This window comes from Mustela putorius, unplaced genomic scaffold (genome assembly GCF_011764305.1).
Source record: "Mustela putorius furo isolate JIRA1106 unplaced genomic scaffold, ASM1176430v1.1 tig00000487_pilon_pilon_pilon, whole genome shotgun sequence".
NCBI classification, from domain to species: Eukaryota; Metazoa; Chordata; class Mammalia; order Carnivora; family Mustelidae; genus Mustela; species Mustela putorius.
The window spans coordinates 9,047,864-9,073,265 of NW_025421399.1; the positions used below are offsets into that span (position 1 = coordinate 9,047,864).

General features: G+C 45.9%; 1 protein-coding gene across 6 annotated transcripts in view; it reads left to right on the plus strand.

The window, feature by feature from the left end:
* Positions 1–8,165, plus strand: part of CEP112 (centrosomal protein 112) — a 408,382-nt gene extending 400,217 nt beyond the window's left edge. For all 6 annotated transcript variants that reach the window (XM_013054504.2, XM_045080931.1, XM_045080930.1 and 3 more), the window contains 3 exons: positions 2,801–2,902; positions 6,814–6,878; positions 7,698–8,165. In XM_013054504.2, coding sequence (XP_012909958.1) covers positions 2,801–2,902; positions 6,814–6,878; positions 7,698–7,701 — 171 coding nt within the window. In that variant the 3' untranslated portion in view covers positions 7,702–8,165. The remainder of the gene's footprint in view (positions 1–2,800; positions 2,903–6,813; positions 6,879–7,697) is intronic.
* Positions 8,166–25,402: the final 17,237 nt, after the last annotated feature.

The window sequence follows — 25,402 nt, forward strand, 5'->3', positions numbered from 1 at the left end:
ATACAGCCTTCACTGGCTGGACCTTAAAACTGTGCTTCTGTGGGGGATTTATGGAACCTCTAGTTTAGGGAAATAAGTGCATTGCATTTGTAGAGATTATTTTAAATTAGTCTTCAGTTAAAATTTTAAACCAATGGGAGAGTATGAGGAATGAATTATTATTGTCATTGTTGTTATTGTAGTCATCAAAAAAAAAAAAAAAAAAGCAAAGAACAGATGGACGTCTGGAAGGACAGTCATGCACCCGCCCCCTTCCTTGGCCTCTGTTCTACTGGGGAGAGCACCAGTGTGTAATGGATGAAAGTTCCTTAATCGGTTGTGTCTGTGGTGTCCTTTTCCTTTGGGGCTGGAAGAAACATCTCAATATTTGAAAAGGTTATTTGAGAAACAGCAGGGCATGTGGCTAAGAATGTGTGCTTGACAGTTGTTAGACTCCTTGAGTTCCCGTCATGACTCTCCCGCCTCTCTGTGTTTACCTCGCGGGGGTGTCAGAAGGATTCACACTTATTAAAGCACTTAGGATTGGATCCAGCACATCAGAAGTACTCCATAAATGTTTGCTGGTAGTAACATTATTGACCTTATAAATAGAGCAAAACAGATTAAAGTTTTCCATGACTTTATTAAAGTAACAGGATTCTGCTTGGTATAATGATTTTCAAATTCAGGATATGGGTTTAAAGATTCAGGGTAGTAATATTTTCCTGGTCGATAGTCTCATTCATAAGTGAGGTCACTTCAGATTTTCCAAGAGCTCATTTAAGTTTACTCAGATTCATTGAAATCATAAAAAGAAAGGAGTAATTGACAGGAAGTGGAAATGCCCAGGTCCTCATAAAAGGTTAGAAAATAGAGCCTACTGAATTGAAAAGTGATGCGACTGGGTGATCAAAGGGCAGGTTTGCTCACACACCGCTCTCTGCTATCTGTGGCCCAGCCCCCAGTAGGAGGAAGCCATCAGATATGAAAAGTGAAGCAGGGACAAGGGAGTCAAGAGAAACTATGAGAATTAACAGAAGCTAAGGGCTTGGCCTTCACCACCAAAGTACTTAAAACTGAGGGAAGACGGCCCCAAGAAAAGATGGAAATGGCACACACAATGTCCCAAGAAAAGTGGTCATCATTAGAACCAAAACATACCCCAGTGGAGTTCCTGAATCGAGGAAAAAGAAAATCACATGGGCATCCAAGCAGAGAAAGAAAGACACCTTCACTACAGCAAACAACCCAGCCACCTTCAGACTTCATAGGAACGCATGATGCCAGAGGACATTGCAAAGAAAGTCACCAAAGTCCTCAGGGAAAGGAAGTGGGGCTGCGCATTATTATACCCAGCTCAGTGGTCTTACAAATGTGCAGACAGTGGGAAGATACTCCAACCAAAAAAGGATACAAGACAGTCAGCACACACAAGTCCCTTTTGAAGGAGTAGTAGCTCAAAATTTCAGAGCCGATGTTGAACAATAGAAAAATCTAGTCAACATAGTAGCTTGATGACCCTCAGCAAATGTTGCCCTTAAAATCTGGTTTATAAAGCATATGTTTTGCTTTGCATGTGCCTTTCATTTTGATCTAGCTATTGAACTTGAGTCCAAGAAGAGAAGGTGGGAAAAATCAAATATTACATCATGGGGAGAGATCCTGTTTCATTATTTCTCTTTTTCCTTTTAGGTGTAAATCACAAGATTATAACATATGTCAAGAAACACTTTGCCAAAAATTGAAAAATCATATTCTAGAACATTTGCAGTGGGATTTTAGTGGATAATGAAATGAACTGTTAGAACACATTTCTTAATTCAGTTTAGTCTAAGAAAAGTTGGGAATTAAAGGCTGATCATTTTAAATTATCCTCAGTAAATCAATGCACAGACTTGTCTAACTGAGCTCAGTTGCACATATTTTCATAGTATGTTACCTTATTTTCAGATGTGTCCGATGAATCATTTATGGAATACTGTGCAATTCTGCTTTAATATTTGGTTAAGTTACATGCAATAGCTTTTTTTAATTCTGTTGCATCTCAGATTAGGAGGAAGAGAAATCAACAGGAGAAAGACACCAAGACACACACGCGCGCGCACACACACACACACACACACACACACTCACACTCACGTACCTCTCCCTCCTGCACAGACGTAGCCCTTCAAAGACCTTTCTTCTGCCTTCCTCGCTTTTAGGGAGATGAATGCGTGAGCCACCAAACTCTGCTTTACCAGCCTAGGGATCCGTCAGTTAGCTGAGCCCAGGCTTGATTGCGTTCTGGAGGGAGAGGGAAGGCCAGGAGCCAAAGACCCTCATGATGGCAAGACCGTGGACTCTTGGAGGCACAGCTGCACAGATTCTTCTTTATTCCTGTTCTCATTGTCCTGTCTGTTCTCTCAGGCACCCACATACCTAGCCAGTTGGAGGGAGTGTCTTAATCAAAACAATAACATAGCATGAGTTGTCCTCAGATCACAGCACATCATGACCGTAAGCCACATCCTGATCAGGAAAAGGTCAGTGTAGTGTGATATCACGAGTGGTGAGGAGACAACAGGTGTTTTACTTATCACATGCTGAAAATTGTATTAAGAGGGATTTTCAAGGAATACAGGTGTTTCAGGCTCTGTCCCAGACTCGCAAGGGCAGACCGGTGCCTTTCCAGTTTGTAACTCTGTCTCCTGTTGTCTTTATTGGCCACATGCAGCAAACTTACATTTGTGATAAATAGATACTATTATTTACTATTTTAAATGTAAAACAATCATTTTTGTGGAAGAATTCGTAAGCTGTCATTTTTTTTTCACTTTAGATAACCTATATACGACAAGAATATGAAACCAAATTCAAAGGGTTGATGCCAGCGTCTCTAAGACAAGAACTGGAAGACACCATTTCCTCCCTGAAGTCTCAGGTAATTCCTAGAATCAAGGTGTTTCCTCAGGGTTCAGGTGGTGTGTATATACTGAAAACAGACTCACAAATAAGCTTAATTCTGAATTGATGCCAGAAATTAATGTAGTAACATACATAACATAAGGTACAACTGAGGATGAATCGGTTTTTGTTTGGGTTTTTTAAAAGATTTTATTTGTTGGAGAGAGTGAGCGAGCATGAGCTGGGGGAGGGGCAGAGGGAGAAGCAGAACCCCACCCCCCGACCCCTGTATTGAGTAGGGACCCCGATGGGATGTGGGGCTCAATCCCAGGACCCTGGGATCATGACCAGAGCTGAAGGCAGACACTTAACCGACTGAGTCACCCAGGTGCCCCTGTTTGGATTTCTTTTTTTAAGTTTTTCTTACTAGTTTTGGAACTCATTGTCTCAATAAGACTTTCTTATGAGCTCCCGTGAAATTGAAGTGTTCAGTTATGGTTACTTTCCCTCATTTACAGCGCACATTCCCATACAGCTCCCCCTTGCTCCTCTTGGTACCAGGCCTCAAATGCCATCGCTTGGCACAGTGGGGGATTCCTGACTGTGCGAAAGGGCAGAGAAACAGAAACCATGGTTAAATTAGTATTTTTATTCTGGTGTGTTCTGTACGGTTGTTAGACACAACAAGATGCATTTTAAATCCCAAGCAGGATAATGACAGGGTATTCAAACAATTCAGTTAAATATTTCATGCCAAAATGTGTAGTTCTTGGTATAGGTTATGAAATACAGTGTGAGAGAGGCGATGGGTATAAATTTAGATGCTTAAAATTATTTCACAACTTCCAGCATCAGTTTTCTCCAGGTACTTCTAGAATCTGGTCTATTGCTAGTCTGATCTATTGGTCTGACATCTGATCTACTGCTAGTCTGTCTAACCTGGGAAAGAATCTACACATTCCCATTTCAAATGCACTTAGGAACCTAAAACGCACTTTTCCCCTAAAACAGTCATGTTCCCTTTATATGTCTAAGAATCCTCATATGACTGAGATGGATGAAAAATAATAGCTAGGACCCAGAGTAGCCAAAACCATCTTGAAAAAATAAGAATGAATTTGGAGGGCTCGTGCTTCCCAATTTCAAAAGTCACTACAAGGCTGTCGTAATCAAGACAGTGTGATATTGACAAAAGGATAGACACAGAGATCAATGAAACAGGACTGAGATTCAGGGGGAACCTTTCATAGATAGATAGATAGAGATAGAAAAATATAATAGATATATTAAAAATAAATATTTTAGATTTTTTTTTTTTTTTGGTCAGATGGTTTCCCAATGTTCCAAGACTGAGGGAAAATGGAAAGAAAAACACTGGGACGATCAGATAATTCAACAAGTGAGCACAAAACGGGTCACAGACCTAAATGCAAGAGCTAAAAAACTACAAAACTCTTTGAAGAAAACTCTAAGAAGTCTTCTTAGATCAAGGAGTGACTCTGCACCTTAGGTTAGGTGGGAGTTATTTTTTTAGCTGTGACACCAAGAACACAAGCAGCAGAAGAAAAAAACAGATGAACTGAACGTTGCTAAAAGTTAAAACTTTATACTTCAAAAGACAACATTCAGAAACTGAAGAGACAAACCATGGCATAGGGGAAAATATTTGCAAATCATGTCTCTGTTAAGAAACTTTAAAAAAGGGGCACCTGGGTGGCTCAGTGGGTTAAAGCCTCTGCCTTCGGCTCAGGTCATGATCTCAGGGTCCTAGGACCGAGCCCCGCATCCGGCTCTCTGCTCAGCAGGGAGCCTGCTTCCCCCCCTCCTCTCTCTCTACCTGCCTCTCTGCCTACTTGTGATCTTTGTCTGTCAAATAAATAAATAAAATCTTAAAAAAAAAAAAAAGAAAGAAAGAAAGAAACTTTAAAAAAAAAAGGAAATCATACTTTTTTCTAGGAAAGCGGTCTTGGTTTTCTGTGCCAAGAACAGTGCCTGCCACATAGTAGGTGCTCAATAAATTGATTTATGAACCGGTAGGATTTGATGATATTCGCATACGCTCTTTAGAATGTGCAGGACAAAGTGCGGGCAGCCAATGTCGGCCGCCCCGTGTGTATTCCCCTCCATCCAAAGCCTCTTCTCTGAAGATGAAATGTTCATTCCATCATTTATCATTCCGTGGACTACGGTTGGCTCTGCTCCTGCCTCCGCTGCTGCCTATAATCCTAAGTACTGCAGGAAAGCATTAGCGCAGAAAGGGTTAAAACTCCCCCTTGCATCGTGGTTTACCCATTAACTTTGTGGGAGAGCTTCCGTGGGGTCAGCAGTGGAGGACCTGGCACCTTCAGAGGACTGGGTTTTTTTTAGAAGAAAAGAACTAAGAAAAGAAATGTGATAGCCACCTGCGGGGCTTCTGTTATCATTCACATCATTTCGCTGTAATAAAAGCCACTTCAGCCTCGGAAAACCGGATGTTGACCCAGAAAGAGAGGGCTGCCAGCTGCGTGAGGGCCTCAGCACTGGCAGCTGCGCAGGGGAGTCGCCGGCCGGCCGGGGAGTGTGCAGATTTAGTTTGAAAGCACAGGTGCCTGTATTTTCTGAAAATTGCTGGGATTCCGATTGCAAAGCAGGGTGGGGGAGGGAGGCCGAATCGGCGTGACCCTTGCATCTGTCAACATCATCGATCGTCCCGTGGGTCATTTGAGCAGTGGGCTGGAGTGAAAACCGGGGTGGTATCATAAGTAAGCGAAACCGACGGGGACCCCTTGGATATGGACCCACATCCTCTCGCGCAAGCACGTTCGCTGTTCTGCCGGCTGTGTTCTCTTGCCTAACTAGGCTTCAGAATCCACCGTTGCCATGGTTTCCGTTCAGAAGTGGCAAAGGTAAACAATTCTGAAATGATGGGATGCCGCTGACTGGATTACATGGAGCCAGAGTAGAAGTTACCCCCAAACCGCTTCTATTTGCTTGTGTAAGGTGCTTTTGAAGTCATACCCAATACAGGGATCTTTAATACTATATAGAAATGTATGCTTCCCAAAACACCACACTGTGCAGATCTGATTCACGAGAATGTGCTATGCGGCTTCTACTGGGCTTATCACGGCCTCCTCCTAACCTTGGGAAGCAGCTGCCATCGGTCCCATTTCCCAGATGAGGCATCAAGAGCTCAAGTAACTTCCCTAGAGCCTTCAATGCCAAGCCAGGACTTGAATCCAAGCTGGCCCGACTCTGGCTTGGGCTCTTTCCACTACCAGCATCGCCTCTCCAACCTCAGGGACGCCCCAGGACGGACTGAGGTTTCCAGAAGACAGTACTTTGCTTTCTCCTCCGTCTTTCTTTCGTCACATGCTGGCGAACACCAGCGTCCCACCCAGCCCCCTGAAAGAAGCTGGGGACACAGAGATGAAGAAACATCCTCCTTGTTCCAGAAGAGCTCTCCAGTGATTTGAAAACAAATAACCCCAAGGCAGTTCAAGAAGTACTAATAATGGAGCGCAGGAGTAGGAGGCCAGAGGAGGGGCCCTGACTTTGCCTAGGAGGCGGGGAGCGGTTGGGGAGGCGTCCAGGAAGTCAGTAGGAGAGGTGACAGTGGAGGATAAACGGAAGATGGTTAGCCAGGCATTCCAAAGAGAGAAAATGGCCCATGCCAAAGGGCAAAGGAGCCGGGAGGACATGGTGTACAAAGTGGTGATGGTGGGGAGGATGAGATGGGGCCCCCGGGACGGGCTGGGGCCAGACCAAGATGGCCCCACAGTAAGGAGATCCGATGGATTCTCTAGGCTCGGATGGATTTTCAAGAAGGATGCTGTGTGAGCAAAGGTGACAAGTACAACACTGACATTCAACGAATCCTCTGCCTGTTATCTAGGGAGCCACGTTATTTACACCCCAATGCCCTTTCAGCCACATTCTCCTCTGCTCATACACGGTGTCTTTCTCTAGGTTAACTTTCTGCAGAAGAGAGCATCCATCCTTCAAGAAGAGCTGACGACATACCAAGGCAGAAGGTACAGCCCCACTCTCCTAAGGCCTTCTGATTAGTTTCTGTTGCTGGCGCCTGTGAGTCTCCTGGGTTGACAGTAGGGTTTTTATTACAATCCTTACACATAGTATCAATTTTGGGGAAAAAATACTGATTTTGTAAATTAAATAGCCCATCTTGGAAGAGCCACCCACCTCTCATAATCACTGTGCTTAGCACGATCAGAGCAGAATGAGAGGACGCGCAGGTGCCTGACAAGTCTGGGCCTCCCCTGCACAGTCCCGACAAGACATTGTCTTGAAGCCCAGTTGCAGGGTTAAGGAGACTGTCTTTTAAGATAGCGAGGTGATGCAATCCGCAGCCTGGTAGCCCACATCTTCAAAGGCCCGTATCCCCTGGAGGTTTGGCGCTGCTTACAGATGTTCTCCAGCCCAAAATAGATAAACGGCTTGGTGGTGTGGCAACACCGTGACTTTAGTACCCTCAGCGTGTGCTTCGCAGGCTGCCTTTTTAGTCCAGGGTTCCCAGAGAGAGACATCACGGACATAGATTACATTAACCTGCTCTAAGTCAGTCAGACAACCTCCCTTTTCGTGCAGTGAAAGGCCAAAGCACTTATTTGGCGTTGGATTAGAAGTTAAGACCTTGTGAATCACTCACCTTTCAAAAGATTCTGTTGCCTGGTACAGATGGGCTCAGATCCTTTCTGGGCATAAATGATGAAATTTTGATATCAAATACCTTTTTCACTGCTATCCAGCCCCTCCCGAGTTAGGACCTCGTTTATCGTTGACATGCCCATTAGACCTGGAGAAAATCATTAACGGAGTCTTTTGATTTTCAGGTAACCGCAGGAAGGCTTACCTGTGTAGCTCAGGGCGAGGGCAGTGGACGTCACTGTCCAGGCCACACTGTGGATTTCTTCCAGCAGGTTTGAAGACTTGGATACTGTAAACTGTGAGATCAATGGCATTTTTTAATACTTAAATGTAATTAAGATCATAAACACATGCATCACTCATATGCTTTGGGGTGGTTTTATTTGTGTCTGCCTAAGTTATTATTTTTTTAACATTCCTTTATTTCACATTTCCATATTCGCGTGCGTTTGAGCGTGTGCTGAGAATTGCGTATATTGAGGAAAGAAATGATTTCTCGTAATATGCCCTGTTGATGCTTTTGTATAGAATTTTACCGGTTCCATATGATCAAAATCACGTTTGTAGTATCGTATCACAGTTTTTAACATGCTTATGTCGTTCTCATGTTCATGTTCATATATTATTAAAACATTATATTTTGTACTTATCAATTTTATTTCTACTTTTTATTGCACCTCATTTGCCAAAATAAACATGACCCGTACCTGGTATTTTTCCCTAAAAAGTCCTGACTATCTCAAACTGCACTTTGGGGGAAAATACCTTGTGTCCCATCGGAGATCACATCCATTCATTTATTTAGAATAAAAATCGCTGGGTCCTCGGATAGTAGTTTAAGGAGTTGTCGCATTGGCGTCGTCTGATCCTGGGACATCAGAGTGGTGTAAGAATTTTATGTAGTAGCCATGGTTTTATTTCTGCTTTCTCTTTTTATGGTGGTGGTTTTCGTTTTCCTATTAATTGGTGCTCTTTAAGAAAACCTAAAAGCATAGGGGTGTGTCCCAAGGACACGCAAGCCAGTGGCAGGTGGTGGCAGATGAGCTGTGATTGGTCCCGTTTTCCTCTGCGGATATGGTGGTGTTCCCGTGATTGGAAATTTGTCTCCACCCAACTGGCCAATCAGCACATTGACTCTAATTGGTCATTGCTGATTGGTGTGTGTCCTATGCTGAATGGTCAGCCGCGTTTGCCGAGGCAATTTTGCACTGCAGTGGGTGGACGCTCGGTCTTCTCTCGGCGGTCGTGGTGTGCGCCGTGGGCCCTCGGAGAAGCTCGGAAAAGCCGGGCGGCGGGCAGGGCCGTGACCATCGTGTTCTCTGTAACAGGACAGGGCAGAGCGTTTCTGTGTGCTTTTTCAAAACTCGTGCATGTCCCCACGCCCATCTTTGCTGTTTGCCGTCCAAGGATTAGCCTCCCTTCCCTGCAGTGTAACTGGGACCAGACATGGCAAGGAAGTACCAGGTTTTACGCCACTTCCAAAGCCAGGCCAGGGGCGGCATAGACGCGGCCGTCGGTGCAAACCCTTGCCTCCCCACTCCAGATGACCTCTGCCTGGTGACGTCTGTCCCGACACCTCCTGTGGGATAGAGCCGCCTGTCCTTCGAAAGCTCGGGCCTTCCTTGCCTTTATGACACATTATAGCACCGGCTTGAAGAAAGCAAAATTGAAGCAGATGCTTTTAAAACCACCTACCCAATGAGGACAGTGGGTACTCAGGCTGTGATGTAGCGCCCCAACGGGAAAGATTAAGGCTACACGATTAATTTGTAAGTGCGTCTCTACAGACGGTGAAAAACAGGTTGAAGCTCAACAGATTTCATGAGTAAGGTGATTAGCTGCCCGAAGTGAAAATACTTGGTGAATTGTATTGTCTGCTGGAATTGGAACTCCCACTCAAGAATATTTGTTTTCCATGAGTAAATATCAGTAGGTGTTTTGGAAAGTTGCCTGCTATTCTTTCTTTTCCTTATTTCAAGGGTTATGAAATCACAAACACTGGTGAACCTTTGACATTCCCCAGATCCTGTTTCCCTTCTGGTGCGTGTCGCATGAGTCTGGGAGTAAGCGCGCTGAAACTTTAGGGCCGTTTGGTTGCGTGTGATAGGACTGGGCGGCCGACACTCGTGTTTTGGGGAATGTCCTCTGATAAAAGAAGGGAAAGAAAAATTGCCTTTGGCACCTTTAAAAGCCTTCCTGAACAGAGCCCCGGGCATATCAATGGCTACTGGGAGGACACGCAAGTGCTCAGGAAATGAATTATAAACATTGTGCCTTATTATAAAATCATCTAAGATTTCATCCCTGCTTTTATCTGGTGGAAGATCGATTGTTCAGCCCAAGTACCTCGTCCAGTTCCATGTCAAGTCGTCGTTCTTGGCTCCTGCACCTGAGTCACCCACCTGTGCGTGCGACCGTCCGTGGCGGGGGGGGGGGGGGGGTGATAAGGCGTTGGGAGCGACCCGTAGGGAGGAAAGCCGTGGGTGCGCATGTTTACCCAGCCGTGGGGTCGAGCGCGGGAGAAGGTTAACGCGCAGGCCAGGCGTCCCTCCTCTGCCCGTGTCACGGTTTTGTTGGAGTCCTACCACTTCTGCGTCACCAAGGCGCGAGCCCTTTCAGGGGTCTGACCCCTGATGTTGCAACCTCCCCACTCAACAATCAACTCCTCAGAGGGCAGCCATCCGGCGGCACCATGGAGCAAAAAGGTCCGAGGAGGGGGTGGGGGTCGGGGACAGAGAATGGGTCGACTGGCTTCGCAGTTTGTACAAAAGAATCGGCTGTGACTCGAGGGAAATTGCTGGATTCAGGCGTTATCCTGTAATGTCACCTAGTAACCGTGGATTCCTCAGAAGCGGGCATATGCCCGTCGTCATGCGCAACCTCATTAAAGGCGTCTGCAGAGAAAGTGCAGACGAGAGAAACTATGAGTTTGAATTAACAATTAACAGCCCTCTTACTGAAGTGCATCCCCGACCACGGAAGGCAGTGGTGGTTTAGCTTTCGTTCTGAGAGTAAAAAGCAAAGGTAAAACATCAAACGTGGTTGGAGAAAAGTTTCAGAACACAAGGTCATTTGAATTCATAGTTTCCTTAAAAGAGCAGTCTCTTCGGAGCTTTCATATTTTGTTCAGAAAGGTCGTCTCTTTTAAGCCTTGTCATTAAAGACAGTTTGCTCTTTAAAGTGAATTATCAAAGTGTGTAGAAATTGCAAGTTACTGAAACTAAAATGCATGATCAATTTTAAGTCTGCTAACTAAAGCTTACTTAAAATTGGATGTGCTTTTGTCCCAGCGGCCCCTTTGATAAGACCAAAAAAAAAAAAGATACATAGTTGGTCATTTCAAAGTAGGAGAAGAAGATAATTAGGTAAAACCTTTTTTCACCGGTTGAAGTGGTTCTTGGACTTGGAGGCTTGATTGGGAAACTGCGGCATAGGCTGGAATGGTAAAAATCAAATAGCCCAGATTTTGACCTGAATTAACATTCTTCACTGTACTGTTTTAAGAACTGAGTCAAACTTCAGACCCTCTTGTTTACCTCACATGGAGAAAGAGAGCTGGAATTTGTAACATAAGACTAAAGGAATTTCAAAATCTGGATCCTTCACCAACATCTAGGTCAGTCGAAAATTCATTCTTCCGGAGATTTCAGTTTTAAGCAAGGATTTCCACCAGGCATATGTTTAAAGCCCAAGATGTTGCTTCAGATTCTGCTGTATTTAGAAGCAAGCTTAGTCTAGACGTCAGGCTAATCAACACCCTTATATCCTCTTTGGGAGTCTCCCGTTTGAGAGAGGTCTCCTGGAAAGCAGCTAGCTGGACACAAAGGCTTGATCATCGAGCAGAAAGACAGGGAAGGCTACCCAAGGAGAAGCCCTATATGTTTAATTAGCTGAAACGTGCTTGCGTAAGTGAAACCTTGTCGGCCATACCCCTTTACTGCCTCTAGAAAAGAAACGTCATTCACAGGTGGAGTCTACCAGTTAGCTTGGTTTCCCCAGGTAATTCCTTTTTACCTCTCTGGGCCTCCCTTTGGTCATCTGTAACACGGTCAGTATTTCCCAAACTCTACCATTTCAAGCTCTACTTCAGCCTTCCTCCCACTAGCATTCTCTCAAGCCCTGTTCTGTATGACTTGTCTTCATATCTTCAGGCGGCATATTTAGGAACTGTGGCATGCTAGATCCCCCTTTTAAGGGCTCCCCTTCGTGTCACTCCCTCCCTCACCCAGCCATCCGTGCAACACATGCTGAGTGCCTGCTGTGTGCTGGACAGCACAGTAACCGCCTCCAAAGCTAGTAGCCTCACTATGATTTATCATCTCCCCCGGTGCAGAGGGCTGACCAGGCTCAGCCTGGCTCTTCTCGCTTGGGCCTCAAGCAGGTGCAGTGACCGTGATCACTCGCTCCCAGGGCGGCTGTCAGGAGCCCTCAAGGGCAAGTCAAAGGTGACTTTCTGGTGACGAGAGTCACCAGAAAGAGGTCACCAGAAACCTAACATAGTAAGCCCAGGGAGGGCACAGCATCCCTTCTACTGAACTTCATCTAAGACAGAGCCCACCCAGAGTCAAGGGTAGAGGACACAGAGCCCAGCAGTGTCTAAGCTCCTGTGGCCATCTCCATCTGCCACACCTGTCTTTCACCTGAACTCTCCTTAAACCAGGTGATCCACATAGCAGACATATTTTCTTGCCTGGCATACTGGGAAGCACTGACTAGGGACCAAGTCCAGGTGATTGCTAAAAAGGCTCTTCCCTTGCAACGTTCTGCTTGGTAGTCTCTGCCATATTTCTATGATGGCAGGTTAAATGGGATTTGGAAATACCGCTTGGGAAGCCCCGAGTTACGAGCATTCACTAAGACTGTGTCTTCCTCTGTGATTCTTTCAAAAGATGGTAGCAACCACAGGCCAGTGTTTCCTCGACTCTTTTCTGTTTGGGACTTGGTGTGTATTGTTTACTGTAATTATCTTAGCAAGCGTATTATTGTAAAGGTCCACCAAAACACATACCCTGTGCTTAGCGTGGTTTTGCCTTCTTTCGTGGAAATATCAGGCTCATGGAAGGGTGTGGTCTTGATGAGCCTGTGAGGGAAAATCCCCTGAACCACAGAGCACTCAGAAGCTACTCAGCTAATCATGCAGATAAACAAGTGAAGCAGTCTCCTAATTGCCCCGTTAGCTTCCTGGCCACTGCTGAGTTATCTCTGTTCATGCCCCTGAGCCCAGCTCCGGGATCTCACCAGCCTGAGCCTGAACCTGGGTGGGGGAGGTGAACCAGGAACTGAAGCCCCGAGACCACTCCGCTGCCTTCTAACTCCCAGTCTCCCTGAGTGCCAAGGCTGACGGATTGATCGGGCCTGGTGATCAGCGTGTGTCTAGAAAACATCAGAAGCCTTGGTCGCCAGGAGTTCAGCTCTGTTCCACCAGCAGAGCCTGACAGTCTAAGCGGGGAGAGGAAACAAGAAAAGACATCGTCTCCCCAGGAAAGAGGAAATATTTTCCTAACAGGGTGGTAGTAAGTCCTGAGAATCTTGCACTTGTTGCAGAAATACCTTGACAATCGGCTGAGGTTTCTCCAAAGCCGGTTTGCGTTCTCCACGCTGGCTCCGCGCAGGCTTGACAGATGCTGTCATTTACCTGACATCGACCATGATGTTGCTTTTCAAGTTCTCCGCAAACTCTGACGTGCTGTCCGGCTCCCCCATGTACATTTTGTGTTTCCCAGCTACCGCGGTGTCACAATCCTGTGTAAATTCCTTTTCAGAACTGATCATTTGGCCCCTTACTTATCACTGTGTTTGTAATAAAAATATTTATCCAAGCAGGGCGCAGCAGTTACGGCGTGAAGCCTCGGCAGGATGGCCTCATCGTGTCTCCACCTGCTCCCTCCCAGAGTTAAGGATCTGGTAGCCGTTTTCTGCCTAGAGTGATATTTCTTACAGTGCTAGGGAACCTTTCTCTGACTGAGTTCCCACTTGTGTTATCTGATTTTCTCCTTTGGTATTTTTATTTATGCACTTGGGCATGTGAGCTTGGAATCTGCTAGAATACAAATTGGGTGGATTAAAGGAATTTTTTTTTCTTTCAAAATCATTTCTGCAATCTCATTTGGAGTGTGTGTGTGTGTATGTGTTGAATTTTTCCTATTAGGCTAATTTTTTCCTATTAGACAGCAAACCCAAGTAGAGCACCTGCCCTTGGCCCCTATCAGGTACTTTCCTTAAGACTGTCTAATGGTCACTGTCTCTGCCTTTTTATCAGTAAAGGAAAAAGATTAACTGGCTTCCTCTCTGTCTCACATTATAATTATTGTTCTCTCTGTGGTATCACCTCTACCATATGAGGAATATTTTTACCTCATGCAAGCGGTAAACTGAGCTCAGCTCTTCAAAACTTGGATACATTTACTCCCAGATTAAATACCCGACAGACCTTTGCTGAGTGCCTGGTGTGTCCCAGGGACTGAGCCTAGCAGATGAGACGCACACAGATGAATGAGACCTGCTCCTTGCCTGCAAAGAGTTTGTAATCCGTCTGCAAAGATAAGACATATATAGGGAAGAAAAAAAAAAGATAAGACAGAGCAGATCTTCCTATAAGAGAAATGCCAAATATTCTGGGAATTCGAAGGAAGTGGTAACATTTTGAAATCGTCTCATAGGAGGAGGTGACATTTAGTCTGGACGTTGGAGTAAGAGTGAGATTTCAATCGGTAGAAACGTGGGATGGGCCCTCCAGCTGGAATGCTGAGCCGGGAGAGTCCTTCACGACCTCTGCATCACCCACGCCAGGAGGAAGGGAGTACGGGAGAAGACTTAAAAGGTGTGTTGGAGACAGGTCGTGGAAACCAAAGGGAACTTACCGACCACCTTAAGTGCCGAGCGGGCCTCTTAGCACATGTGGCGGAGGGCTTTGGGGTCACAGGGATCTGGAGCTAGGCAAGTCGCTCAGTCTCTGAGCCTCGGATCCCTTATCTCAGAAGGTGGAGGAAATAGTAGAATGCAGTTGCGAAGACTGAATGAGATCATGCATTTTCAAAGTCTAACATGCGGTGAACATGCAGTAAGTGAAGGCCCTTTTTATTTTCTGACCGTTCTCAATGATTTCACGAGCTCAGTGCAATCCATGCTTAGCTCGGGATGCCAGAGCAAAGAGAGGTTTGGAGGTTTGCCCAAGGCCCAGCTTCGAATACGTGGTGGAAGCAGAGGTTGGAGCTCATGGCCCTGTAATTCGTCCCTCGCTCCTCCTGCTGTACTGCATCGCCTCCACGGGGGGGAGGGGAGGTTTGGACTCTATGTTAAAGAAAACTAGGGAGCAATTATACTGCTTTGAGTAGGGCAGTGACACCATGAGAAACTGCCGCATGAGCATTTGTCCTACAGCAGCACAAGGCGGCATGGTCGGAGGCTGGAGGCAGAGAAGGAGACAGGAAATGGACAGGAAATGTATGCAGGAGTCCCATAAGTGCTAGCAAATCCCCAGGGAGAGGAACACCTCTCCCTCTCTCTGTCTCTGTCTCTCTCTCAACAGAATGTAGGTCAAAGTTTTGGTGGTGACCGTGGCACCCGAATGAATGAGATGCTTGTGAAGGAGAAAGAAACTTAGGGTCAAGTCTCACAGCCTAAAAAGATGCAGGGTGCAGATCTGGGAGTGGGGGTGATGAGTTTGGTTTAGACACGCTGCACTTCGTCAGGTAACTGGAAGCCTGGGCCAGGGCCCCGAGATTCATCAATCAGGACCCTGTGGGTGAGAGCTGGGGTGGAGAAGTTGATGGTTTCACCGAGAAGGGGAGCGGTCTGGGGGAACCAGGAGAGGAGAGGGAGCAGGGACTGGAGGGAACCAAGAGGGAGCACACAGTTCCATTGGCCATTGAAGAAACGAGTTGGAAAGAAGTAGGGATAAGGAGAGGGACGGAGGCAGGATGAGGAGTGTGCCTTGGAGGACTGAGCAAACCTGAGGTTGGCCATGGAGGAGACAGGCAGGCAGGACGGTGAGTTAGCGGGGCCTCGTACATTCCTCGAGAGTCCAAGCTGAAGGGCACAGTGCCTCCCAGACATGGACAACCGTGAGGTGCGTGGTGGAGAGTCAGATACAGAGTTCTGTGGGCTCCTTAGGGGTTGGAGGCAGGGTTTCCTCCTCTGATCCCAGATAACAGCTCGCAGTTGGCAAAGGTTCCACTGGACGGCAACCCCACAAAGGCCCCAGAGCGGGCGCCAGCCGCCCCTGTGAGTGGCTATCCTGGCTGATCTGGGAAGGTTAGGAAAGTGTTTGCGAAAGTTGAGTTCTTCTCTCATCCTAAGGTCTTCATCCCTTTGTCCATTTTGTCAAGTCACTACATGACGTTAGCTGGATTGTCCTCGAGGGATGTTGCTCTACATTCAAATCTTTTTATTTCTGATCCTTACTCATACAAACTTACTGTTGGTTTTCAGGCATTTTTATTTTTACAGCAACTACAAAAAGTCACCTTGAACTTGATATTTTGGTAGAATTTAATCTAGAGTTAGTATATTGATCACAAAATTACCCTTTTTAAGGTCCCGTCCTCCCCAATCCCAAACAATAGTGAATACATTTTGAGGGTAAAGAAGGCTGCATTAAAAATTGAGCCATGTAAGGGATAGTACAGGGGCTTTAATATGGAAAGACCAGGAGATGAAAACACTTTTTTAAAAGGAAAATTAAACTCGTTAATTTTCTGGAAATACAAGTGACAATTTCTTAGTACCTAAAAGCATTTTGATGTCCTAAATTTCTTTAATGCATTTTGTAAATATGTACCCCATAATGTCTAGAAACCATAAATGTCTTCCTTTACTTTTTTTTTTTTTTTAATTATAGTTTGGCACCAAAATTTATTTTGTGCCAACAGCAAAAGTTTTTAGCGGGGACTTAGAAAGAAAATAAGGCAAGACATTATAATTCTACCAAAATAATATAGAGTATTCTCTTACTTTAGAGGGAGGGAGAAAAGTTGTTTTTTTGTTTTGTTTTTTCTACTAAAGAAAGTTGAGAACTAGATACTTGGTCACTTTGTATCTCCAGCAGAGGATGGGGGGGGGCGGTCCCTACTTTAGATTTGCTGACTGTCCTCCAAAAAGGTGACAAAGGGAACCCAATTTAGCCTGGTGCCTGTGAGCGGCTAAGAGAAGGTGGTCAGCTCAAGCTGGCCAGACCATGGCTTCCCTGGGGCACCGGGGGTGGGTCCCCACTGGGAGTGTCTAAAGGGGACTGTGATGCCTACATGTGTGCCACCACGAATTTAGCTCTAGATTTCTTTCTCAGTAACAGAACACGATCCCCGCAACCCCCAGGCCCCACCAAGCTGTGAGAAAGAGAAGTCTGGACCCAGTCGACTGCAGAGCACCTTGCTCTTGGGCGTGTCTGTCGCAGAGATCAGCAGTGTAGATAGTGAGGGGGAGGTTCGTAGACACTGACTCAGGGTTTTTCTGACGCTGGTATCCCAGAAGTGATGCCGTCTCTCTGCCAGATGGCATCAGCCAAAGGCAAACCTGGAACGGCTGCCGGTAATTAGGTGCTTGATTTTCAAATACCTGTGCTCTGCAGCTTGATGGGATGGCCTGTTCACCCAGGTGCTTCGGGAACACATGGAAAGGTTCCCAACAATATCGAGGAGAAGTCTTGAGAAGTACGTGTGAAACTAGGAATAGCATTCTCCTTTCTCTGAAAGGAGTCTTTGAGCCAAAAACACGTAAAGCCTCATTTCAGGTTAGCTTGACTGTAACGCCATCTAAATAATTCCATTTCATATATACTTAGGTTTTAGACTCTAATTCCTACTTGGTCGTAATGGTTTTATCTGTGATGATGCCCCCCAGGGTGGTGGAATTTTATATTATGTCTTCTGACCACAGGAAAGGGAAAGTATAATTCTACTGTGTCTTCAGGCGAGTCATTAAATATTTCATGGAGCAGGTATAGTTTGCCATACTTTCTTTAAGGCAAGAGCTTGTATTGATAGACAAATTTAATTTCTAACCTTGACAAAATTGGCCTGTAGGCTACCTGCTTAAACTCTGGGGGCCTTACATAAATTACGGTAATTATCATTATCATTAGATCAATAGAATGGAATAATGACTATCAGATTATCAAATTAGAGATGTGTTTAAGATCTAGAAGCCCCACTGGAGATCATATAGGCCACCTTGAAAGGGAAATGCCATCTACAGCCAATGCGGACAGCACCTCACGTCCCACAGCGTGCCTTGGCCCCCATCTTTGCTTAACCTAAATGAAACCACTACTTACTACCAAAACATCTATTGACAATGGCCTAAATAAGTCGGATATATAGTCTACGCATTCAAGGTCAAGGTTGGAAGTGATTTTTCTGACTCCATCTGCAGCTTGGGGAAAAAAAGTACATCCTTTTTGGCAATAGTTCCCTTTAAAGAAAATTTAAGTATTAAAGTGTTTTCATGCTTCACTATATCTAAGCAAAGCAAATGTGATGTGTGGATTCCTGCATCAACAAAACAATAAACAAAGGCCAGAGTTTTGGAAACAAAGCAATTTAACAAAACAGAAAGGCATCTTACTTGATTGTGTGCTCCATTTCAAAGGAAACCAATCACTTTTCTCCCAAACGTGTAAGAACTGGAAGGAATTTTCAGCACCACTAAAGCAGGGTTTCATCACTTCTGGAAACGAATTTGTTAGTTTGATGTCAATGTACAGGAAGGAGAAAGCTTTCAGAGTCTATTCAGAAGCCTCGAAGAGTTCTACAGAAAAGTGAATGCAAGAAGCCCTGGAATCTTCTCTCCCCTGCCGTTACCACTTGATGGGTTTCTACAGCATCTGCTCCCATGGGAGCCAGGGTACCTGTTTTCTGGAGATGACCCTCATTTTGAACACAGTTCCAAGACCCTTCAAGCAATGGAACATGCTGGTACAGATTCCATTTTCCATCCAATGTCAGTGGACTCATATTTTAAAAAAAAAACACATCCAACCCCGCCCATGAACAAAAGCCTGTTGAAAGGAATATGCTGATCTAGTGTTTAATTTGATTGAATGATTTTCCTGAGATCAAAGATAAAGTGATTTTCCTGAGGTTCAAGATCAGCTACCAAGAAACCAAATTCAGTCTAGAACCCAAGTTTTTTGTTTCATGACCCATACTCCACCCCCCATTGCTTGTTCTTTCCCCCATAATGTATTAGACACATTAACTAAACTCCAAGGTGATAAGAGTGTTTTTTTTGTTTTGTTTTGTTTTTTAAACAACGGCCACACTTGGGCCAATGTCCATTTACTAGGTGCTTCCATATTTTATGTGCCTCGCGATCTAGAGAGGATAAAAGGTCTGGCTAGAACTTCATGGCCCTGGCAACAGTGTCTGTTTGGAAATGGGCTATAAGGCATCAAAGTCTAATTTCATAAACCATCTGATAAGATATTTTATAGAAGAACAACACTTGCCAGAGAAGTGGCATGGCCAAGAGTCTGCTCTTGGGCAAGAGTCTGCGAAACAGAGAGGGGATTGCAAGACAGGAGTCCTGGCATTGCTTCCAAATGCTCCCTGGCCTCCAGCAATGCCCCCTCCATGCCTGCGCTCTGGGTGTCCTGTCTCTTCCCCAGAGAGCTCCACTCCGGGCAGTGGGAAAAGGGTCCACAAGGAAGCCCCACCTTCCGGTGTCAGCTGGGACTGGAAGTGCATTTACGTTTCTTCCTCTTTATTTGCAAGGTTGGCGGAGCCCTCTGAGAGAGGCCTTTCCTTGGTCTGGAAGCAAGTGGGTCCTTTTTCCTTCAAGAGCCCGGGAGCCGTGGTGTCCGGAGGAAGGAGGGAAAAAGAGAGAGCGCATTGTGCAAGCCCTTAATCTGTATCTCGTGGGTCCTCTGTAACTCCAAGATCTTCTGACAAAATCCTAGGATGCAGATTAGTAGCTATACTTGGGCAATGGGAGTGAAAAGTGTGAAGCAACCAGACAGATCCTTGATATCTAGCCACATGGCCTCACACGGGGACATTATTTTTGAAAAGGCTCTTAAGCGCGGAAGGCTTGGGCTGTCCCACGGCTGCCAGCTCTGATCTCCATCTGAAGATGGTGGAAACACAAGCCAGCAATGTGAACGAAATGTGGCTGGTTTCTGGGGCAGCCCGCGATGTCACTTGAGAAGGAAAGAAGCAGAGCCTCCTGTTTTCCCAGTCTGGGTCTCCCTGTCACTGAAGACAGGTTTTAAAAAATCTCATTTTTTTTTCACTTGAAACAAAATGCTCTAAGATAGCGTGATATGTAAGCCATCTCCCTCAGAAGTCATCTGGGCACAGCATCACTTCAGAACAAGCCTGGAGTCCCCGTGTCTTCTCTGGTTCGCACACAGGTTGCAAAAAAAGGGTGCAAGCAGTTCCTGGAACAAGCCTGACCTTGGCTGCTAGCTGTGTTTATTCTAGAACAACATAGAGCCTACCAGCTTTGAACTAAAAACATTCATATGTGGATCAGGTGGGAATAATCTATTTTCTGATGGCAAGCTGCTTCTGCAGGCGTTTCTTCTGAACCCTCACAATGACTCTCTGAGACAGATACGTCAGCCCTTCTTTACAGATAAAGAAAGGAGGCTGAGAAACTGGGTCCCACAGAGGAACAATCTGGGTGGTACATCAGGGACTTGAACCCAGGTCTGTGTCATGAAGACCTTTCCACTAACCCAGCAAAAATGGACAATGGTCCTCACCTGAATCATCTGAGAAGCTTTTAGGACACACCTGGGCCCATCACTTACCCAAGACCAATTAAAAAGTTCAAGGCTGGGGCCTGCTAATGTTTTAGAAACTCCTGGATTATCCTAAAACGAAGTCGAGGTGAGAACACTGCTCAAGGACCTTCTAGTCCTGGACTTGATAGAGATTTGTAAGAATCCCCTATAAAAAACAGAAAGGATAGAGTCCACCCTGCACGTGTCAATATTAGCCACTAGATAAAGGCGTGGTTGGTGCTTGGAAGCATCTCCTGTTGCAAAGAAGTGGCCCCTTGCCCCGTGCATGAGGTTTCCTAAGAACTGTGCAAGAGGCGTGTGTCTGGCTCAACCGTCCATACTGGAGAAATGAACCTGAGAAGACAGGAGGACCCCTGTGCACAGCTGGGCCATTTGGGCTGCCCAGGGGTGAGAAATGAGTTGGTTGGGGGCGGGGCACTGAACTGCTTCAAAAGCCAAGGGCCAAGCACTGTGAACTTGGAGCGGCCAGGGGGTGTCATCCTTCCGCAGACACTTACTTCTCTCACCAGCTGTTTTCAGATCCCAGGGAGCATCTCTCAAACCGTTCTACTGTGCCATTGTGTCTTCACAATGACCAAAGAGATATGGGGTTGGAATGAAATTTTCTTAAGATTTTACTAACTTGTTTATTTGAGAGAGAGAAACGAGCAAGCACAAGATGGGGGACGGGGGCCAGAGGGGAAAGGAGAGGGAGAAAGAGAATCGCTCAAGCAGACCCTGTGCCGGGCTTGATCTCATGACCCTGAGATCACAACCTGAGCCAAAACCAACAGCTCGATGCTTAACGGACCGCACCACCCAGCTGCCCCAAAATGCAATTTTTCTAATGGAAAATCAATAGACTTGTCAAACTTCATTTCAGAGTTCTGTTTTGAAAAAGCAGCCAATGTTACATTAAATCTACACCACAGGCAGCCAATTCAGATGCCTCCCCTCGAGTGGCCACGTCTCTCACGGGCGACCTAAGATTGTGGCAGCTCTTCAGGAGTAAGGTCCTTGTCCTTATGCAGTGGACCAGGGCCGGCAGGAGGGAGGAGGGGTGAAGAGTCGGCCAGGCCTCAGCCGGCTCACTATGAGGATGAACCCCCACCATTCTGTTCTTCGGGACGTGAAGAGACACTGCCCCCAAGTACCAGGGAGACAGAGGTTGGGGAATTTCATCCTCAGGGACCACAAGAGGACAAGCCTCCCAAGCTCTTGTGTTTCTGTAGGAGGTAAAGGAGAGAAGAACAGCAAAGCTGGAGGCACCTTGGGCTATCCTTAGGCCTCAGCCAGTTCGGATGGCTGGGGTAGGGCAGCTGTGTTGAACTTCATGATTTGCCCAAGTTCACCAACACTGGAAGGTTTCAGAGCCTAGGCCTGGTCTGTCCTGAAGCCCTGGTCTTGGGGATTCACTGAGTCCATGGACTTCAGGGACAACTAAAACACCTTGTCCCTTCATGTGTTAAAAACAAAAGGAACTTAATACACTGCTGTTCCTCGGAGGAGCTGACGTGGGCGCCGGGCGGGAAGAACAGGCACAGCGCCTGGAGGGTGACCCAGACGGGGTAGGGTTTCTTCAGGGAGTCAAAGTAGACTGTGAGGGGGAAAATGCGGGATGACATCAAAATGTCTGGCCTGAGCAACCCCAAAGCAAGCCGTCGCCTGTAAAGGAGATGACAGACTGTGTGTGTGTAGGTGGGAGGCATTGGGGGACTGGAGCGCGGTGGTAGTCATGAGAATTCTGGGAGGTCTGTTTGGCTCTTACGAAAAGCCATCATGCGTGTTAAGCACAGCCCAGGAGGAACTCAAGGAGCCTTGCCGCCGTCTTCGTCATCTTCTCACCGCTCTGCTGCCGCTCCAGCTTGAATCCTGTAGGACTTGGGTCTTCAGGAAAAGCCAGAATCCACTGACTCCCTCATCTGAGCCACGACGATCGGCTCTCTCTCCCCGTGAGGAAGGCAGTGGGGCTTCCTCTCCAGGCCATCTCAAGCCCAGAGAGAGCAGCAACTGACCACCTGGAAGTGTCCTTGCGTTCAGAACGTTGTGCGAGAGGGAAGCTGACTCACGCCAACGTCACGCTGCAGCTTTGAACTTCAACCCAGGGCCCCAAGCGGAAGTGTCAGCAAGGACCCCTCTGTTCTCTGTGAATCAAAACACATTCATCTTCTTCCCAGAGCAGGGTTTATGACTACAGAAAGGAATCTGGGTCATACGGCGGGGCCCTTGTCCATTCAAAGAGGAGGAAACAGGGACCAAATTATGGGAACGCGCTGACACAATATCACATGGCCAGTTAGTGGTGGACCTAAGATGAGGTAAGGTTCTTGATGCTCCATCCTCCCAGCTACTTAGCTGTTTCCCAGTGGCACTGGAGGCACCAGGCTGGCTCAGATGGAAAAGCGTGTGACTCTTGATGGCAGGGTCGTGAATCGTGATGCCCCATGTTGGGCATCGAGCTTGCTTTAAAAAAAAAAGGGGGTGCAATCATTTGCCACAGATTTCTGTTTCTTGGTAAAATGTTTTTTTATCATTGTTGTAAGATCATGTTATAAGCTCTTTGAGAGCAGGAATTCAGTGCAGGTCAACATTCTGGTTTTCTGCAAGGTGCTTTCTAGACCCCGGGGCTCAGAAGCATAGCCCATGCCGTCTCTGCCCTGAAGGGTCCCCTGAATCCCCTGCCCCTGCAGATGCTAGAAAATTTCCAAAGAGTGAGACACCTGGGTGGCTCAGTGGATTGGGCCTCTGCCTTCTGCTCAGGTCATGATCTTGGGGTCCAGGGATCAGGCCCTACATCAGGCTCTCTGCTCAGTGGGGAGCCTGCTTCCCCCTCTCTTGCTCTCTGCCAGCCTCTCTGCCTACTTGTGATCTCTCTCTGTGTGTCAAATAAATAAATAGAATCTTTGGGAAAAAAAAAAAAAAAGAAAATTTCCAAAGAGGAGAATGCCCAGCTATCTCAGATGCCCTTCTCCTTGCTACCAATACCTCCCTATAAAGAGAAACGTACCCCTTCCCTAGATGTTCTAAGGCATAACCTTCATACCACAATGTTCTTAATCTTTTGGACAGAAGAGGAAGTTCATTGTACAAAGGTTGGGGATGGGGGGGGGGTGAAGATGATAAAGACTGTGTAGGCTTCCAGTAAAGGCACAACAGCTTCTGTTGAACCAACTTCCTGAAAGATAAGAGTGGTAAACTCCTGACAAAAGCATGTTTTCAAAAAAACCTATTTGGAGTCACCAGAGCGTGGTCTAAAGCAGACACAGCCTGGAAGGCACTCAGCCTCTAAAAGAAGTCAAGCTGTGTATGCTGAGAGCCACATATATGTCAGTTATCCCTCTGAGGATGATCCACAGTCTGCATGACATGGAGAGACCATAACTCCAGTGGAAGCCACCGTTACTGTGTTGAGGTAGCAGAAGGCCTAACTGGGGCTGCCAAAGTGGCTATAATTTAAAGAGGAAATCCAGGAAAAGAGGGAGCGACAGTTGGGGGTCTCAAAAACTGTAGAGGAACCTCAGATTCTTGGCTGATTCCACAATTATTGATGTGTGGGGAGACCCCAAGGCACCACAGAAAACAGTAGCTGGGAGGCTAAAAGAGCAGAGCAAATATGTCTGTGCTGTGACACAGAAGAAGCTGAGTTTATTTTACTTTTTTAAAGATTTTACTTATTTGTCAGAGAGAGAGAGTATAAGCAGGGGGAGCAGCAGGCCAAGGGAGAAGCAGGCTCCCTGTTGAGCAAGGAGCCCAATGCGGGACTCAGTCCCAGGACCCCAGGATCGTGACCTGAGCCAAAGGCAGATGCTTAACTGACTGAGCCACCCAGGCGCCCCAGAAATTGAGTGTAGAGTTTGAGACCTATTTTGCTAACTGTCTGCTTGAAAAAAAAAAAAAATCACTATAATCTTCAGGGGAGGATAAAATTCAGTCTCTATAGCATTTATAATACAATGTTAGTATATAATTCAAACACTGCTGGGCATGAAAGGGAACAGAAAGTATCTCAGTCAAAAGAAAAATCAATCAAAAGAAACCGACTCCAATATGCATAGATGTTGGAATTGGCAGACAAGGACTTCAAGGTAACTTTTATAAACATGTTCAAAGATTTAAAGGAAAAGATGATCACAATGAATTTGAAAATAGAGACTTTAGGATGAGAAATGGAATTTTTTTCAAGAACTGAAGAATCGGATTCTAGAACTGGAAAGTATATCCAGTTAAAATAAAAATTTTCCTAAATGTGCTTGACAGCAGACTGGAGGTAGTGCAGAAAGGGCAATTAATTTAAAAAGAAAAAGCATCCGATTTGAAGGAAAGGATGTTGCCAAAAAGAACAAAGCCTCTGTGATTTCTGGAGCAACAGAGAAGGTCTAACATATGTGCAATTAGAATCTCGGAAGCACCAGAGAGAGAAGACAAAGAAAAAAAAAATACTTGAAGAAATAATGGCTGCAAATTCAGTAAACTTCATGGAAACCATCAATTTAGAAATCAAAGGTGTTCAGCAAATCCCAGGCAGAATAAAGAAAATTGCACTTAGGTACATCATGGACTGTTTAAATATAAAGAGAAAACCTTGAAAGTCACCAGAGAGAAAAAGACATTTTAACCAGGGAACAATGTCAAGAATGGATGCTTGCCTGTCATCAGAAACACTGGGGGCCAGAAGACAATGGGTCAGCTATAAACTGGAAAGATGTCAGCATCCTTTCAGACAATTTCAGAAGCCATCTTTTAACCCCTACTCTCCTCTCTCCCTGTTTCTGCTGCTTGGCTTGGAGAGCACCAGAAATGCGTATGTGTGCCTCTGCATGTTTAGTTCTATACAGTTTTATCACACACGTGGCTATTTTATTTCACTGTTTTTTTCTAATATTTATTAGCATAAGACACCATTTGGGGCACCTGGGTGGCACAGTCAGTTTAGCGTCCAACTCTTGGTTTCAGCCCAGGTCACGATCTCATGGGTTGTGAGATGGAGCCCCGCATCAGGTCCATGCTCAGTGCCAAGTCTGCTTGAGATTCTCTCCCTCTGCCCCTCCCTCCACTGACACACCCATACACATGTGCGCACACTCATGCCCTCTTTCTCTCTCAAATAAAGAAATCTTTTTTTTTTAAGACAGAGTTTTATGCTAAAGAATTTATAGTCTGTTTAGAAAG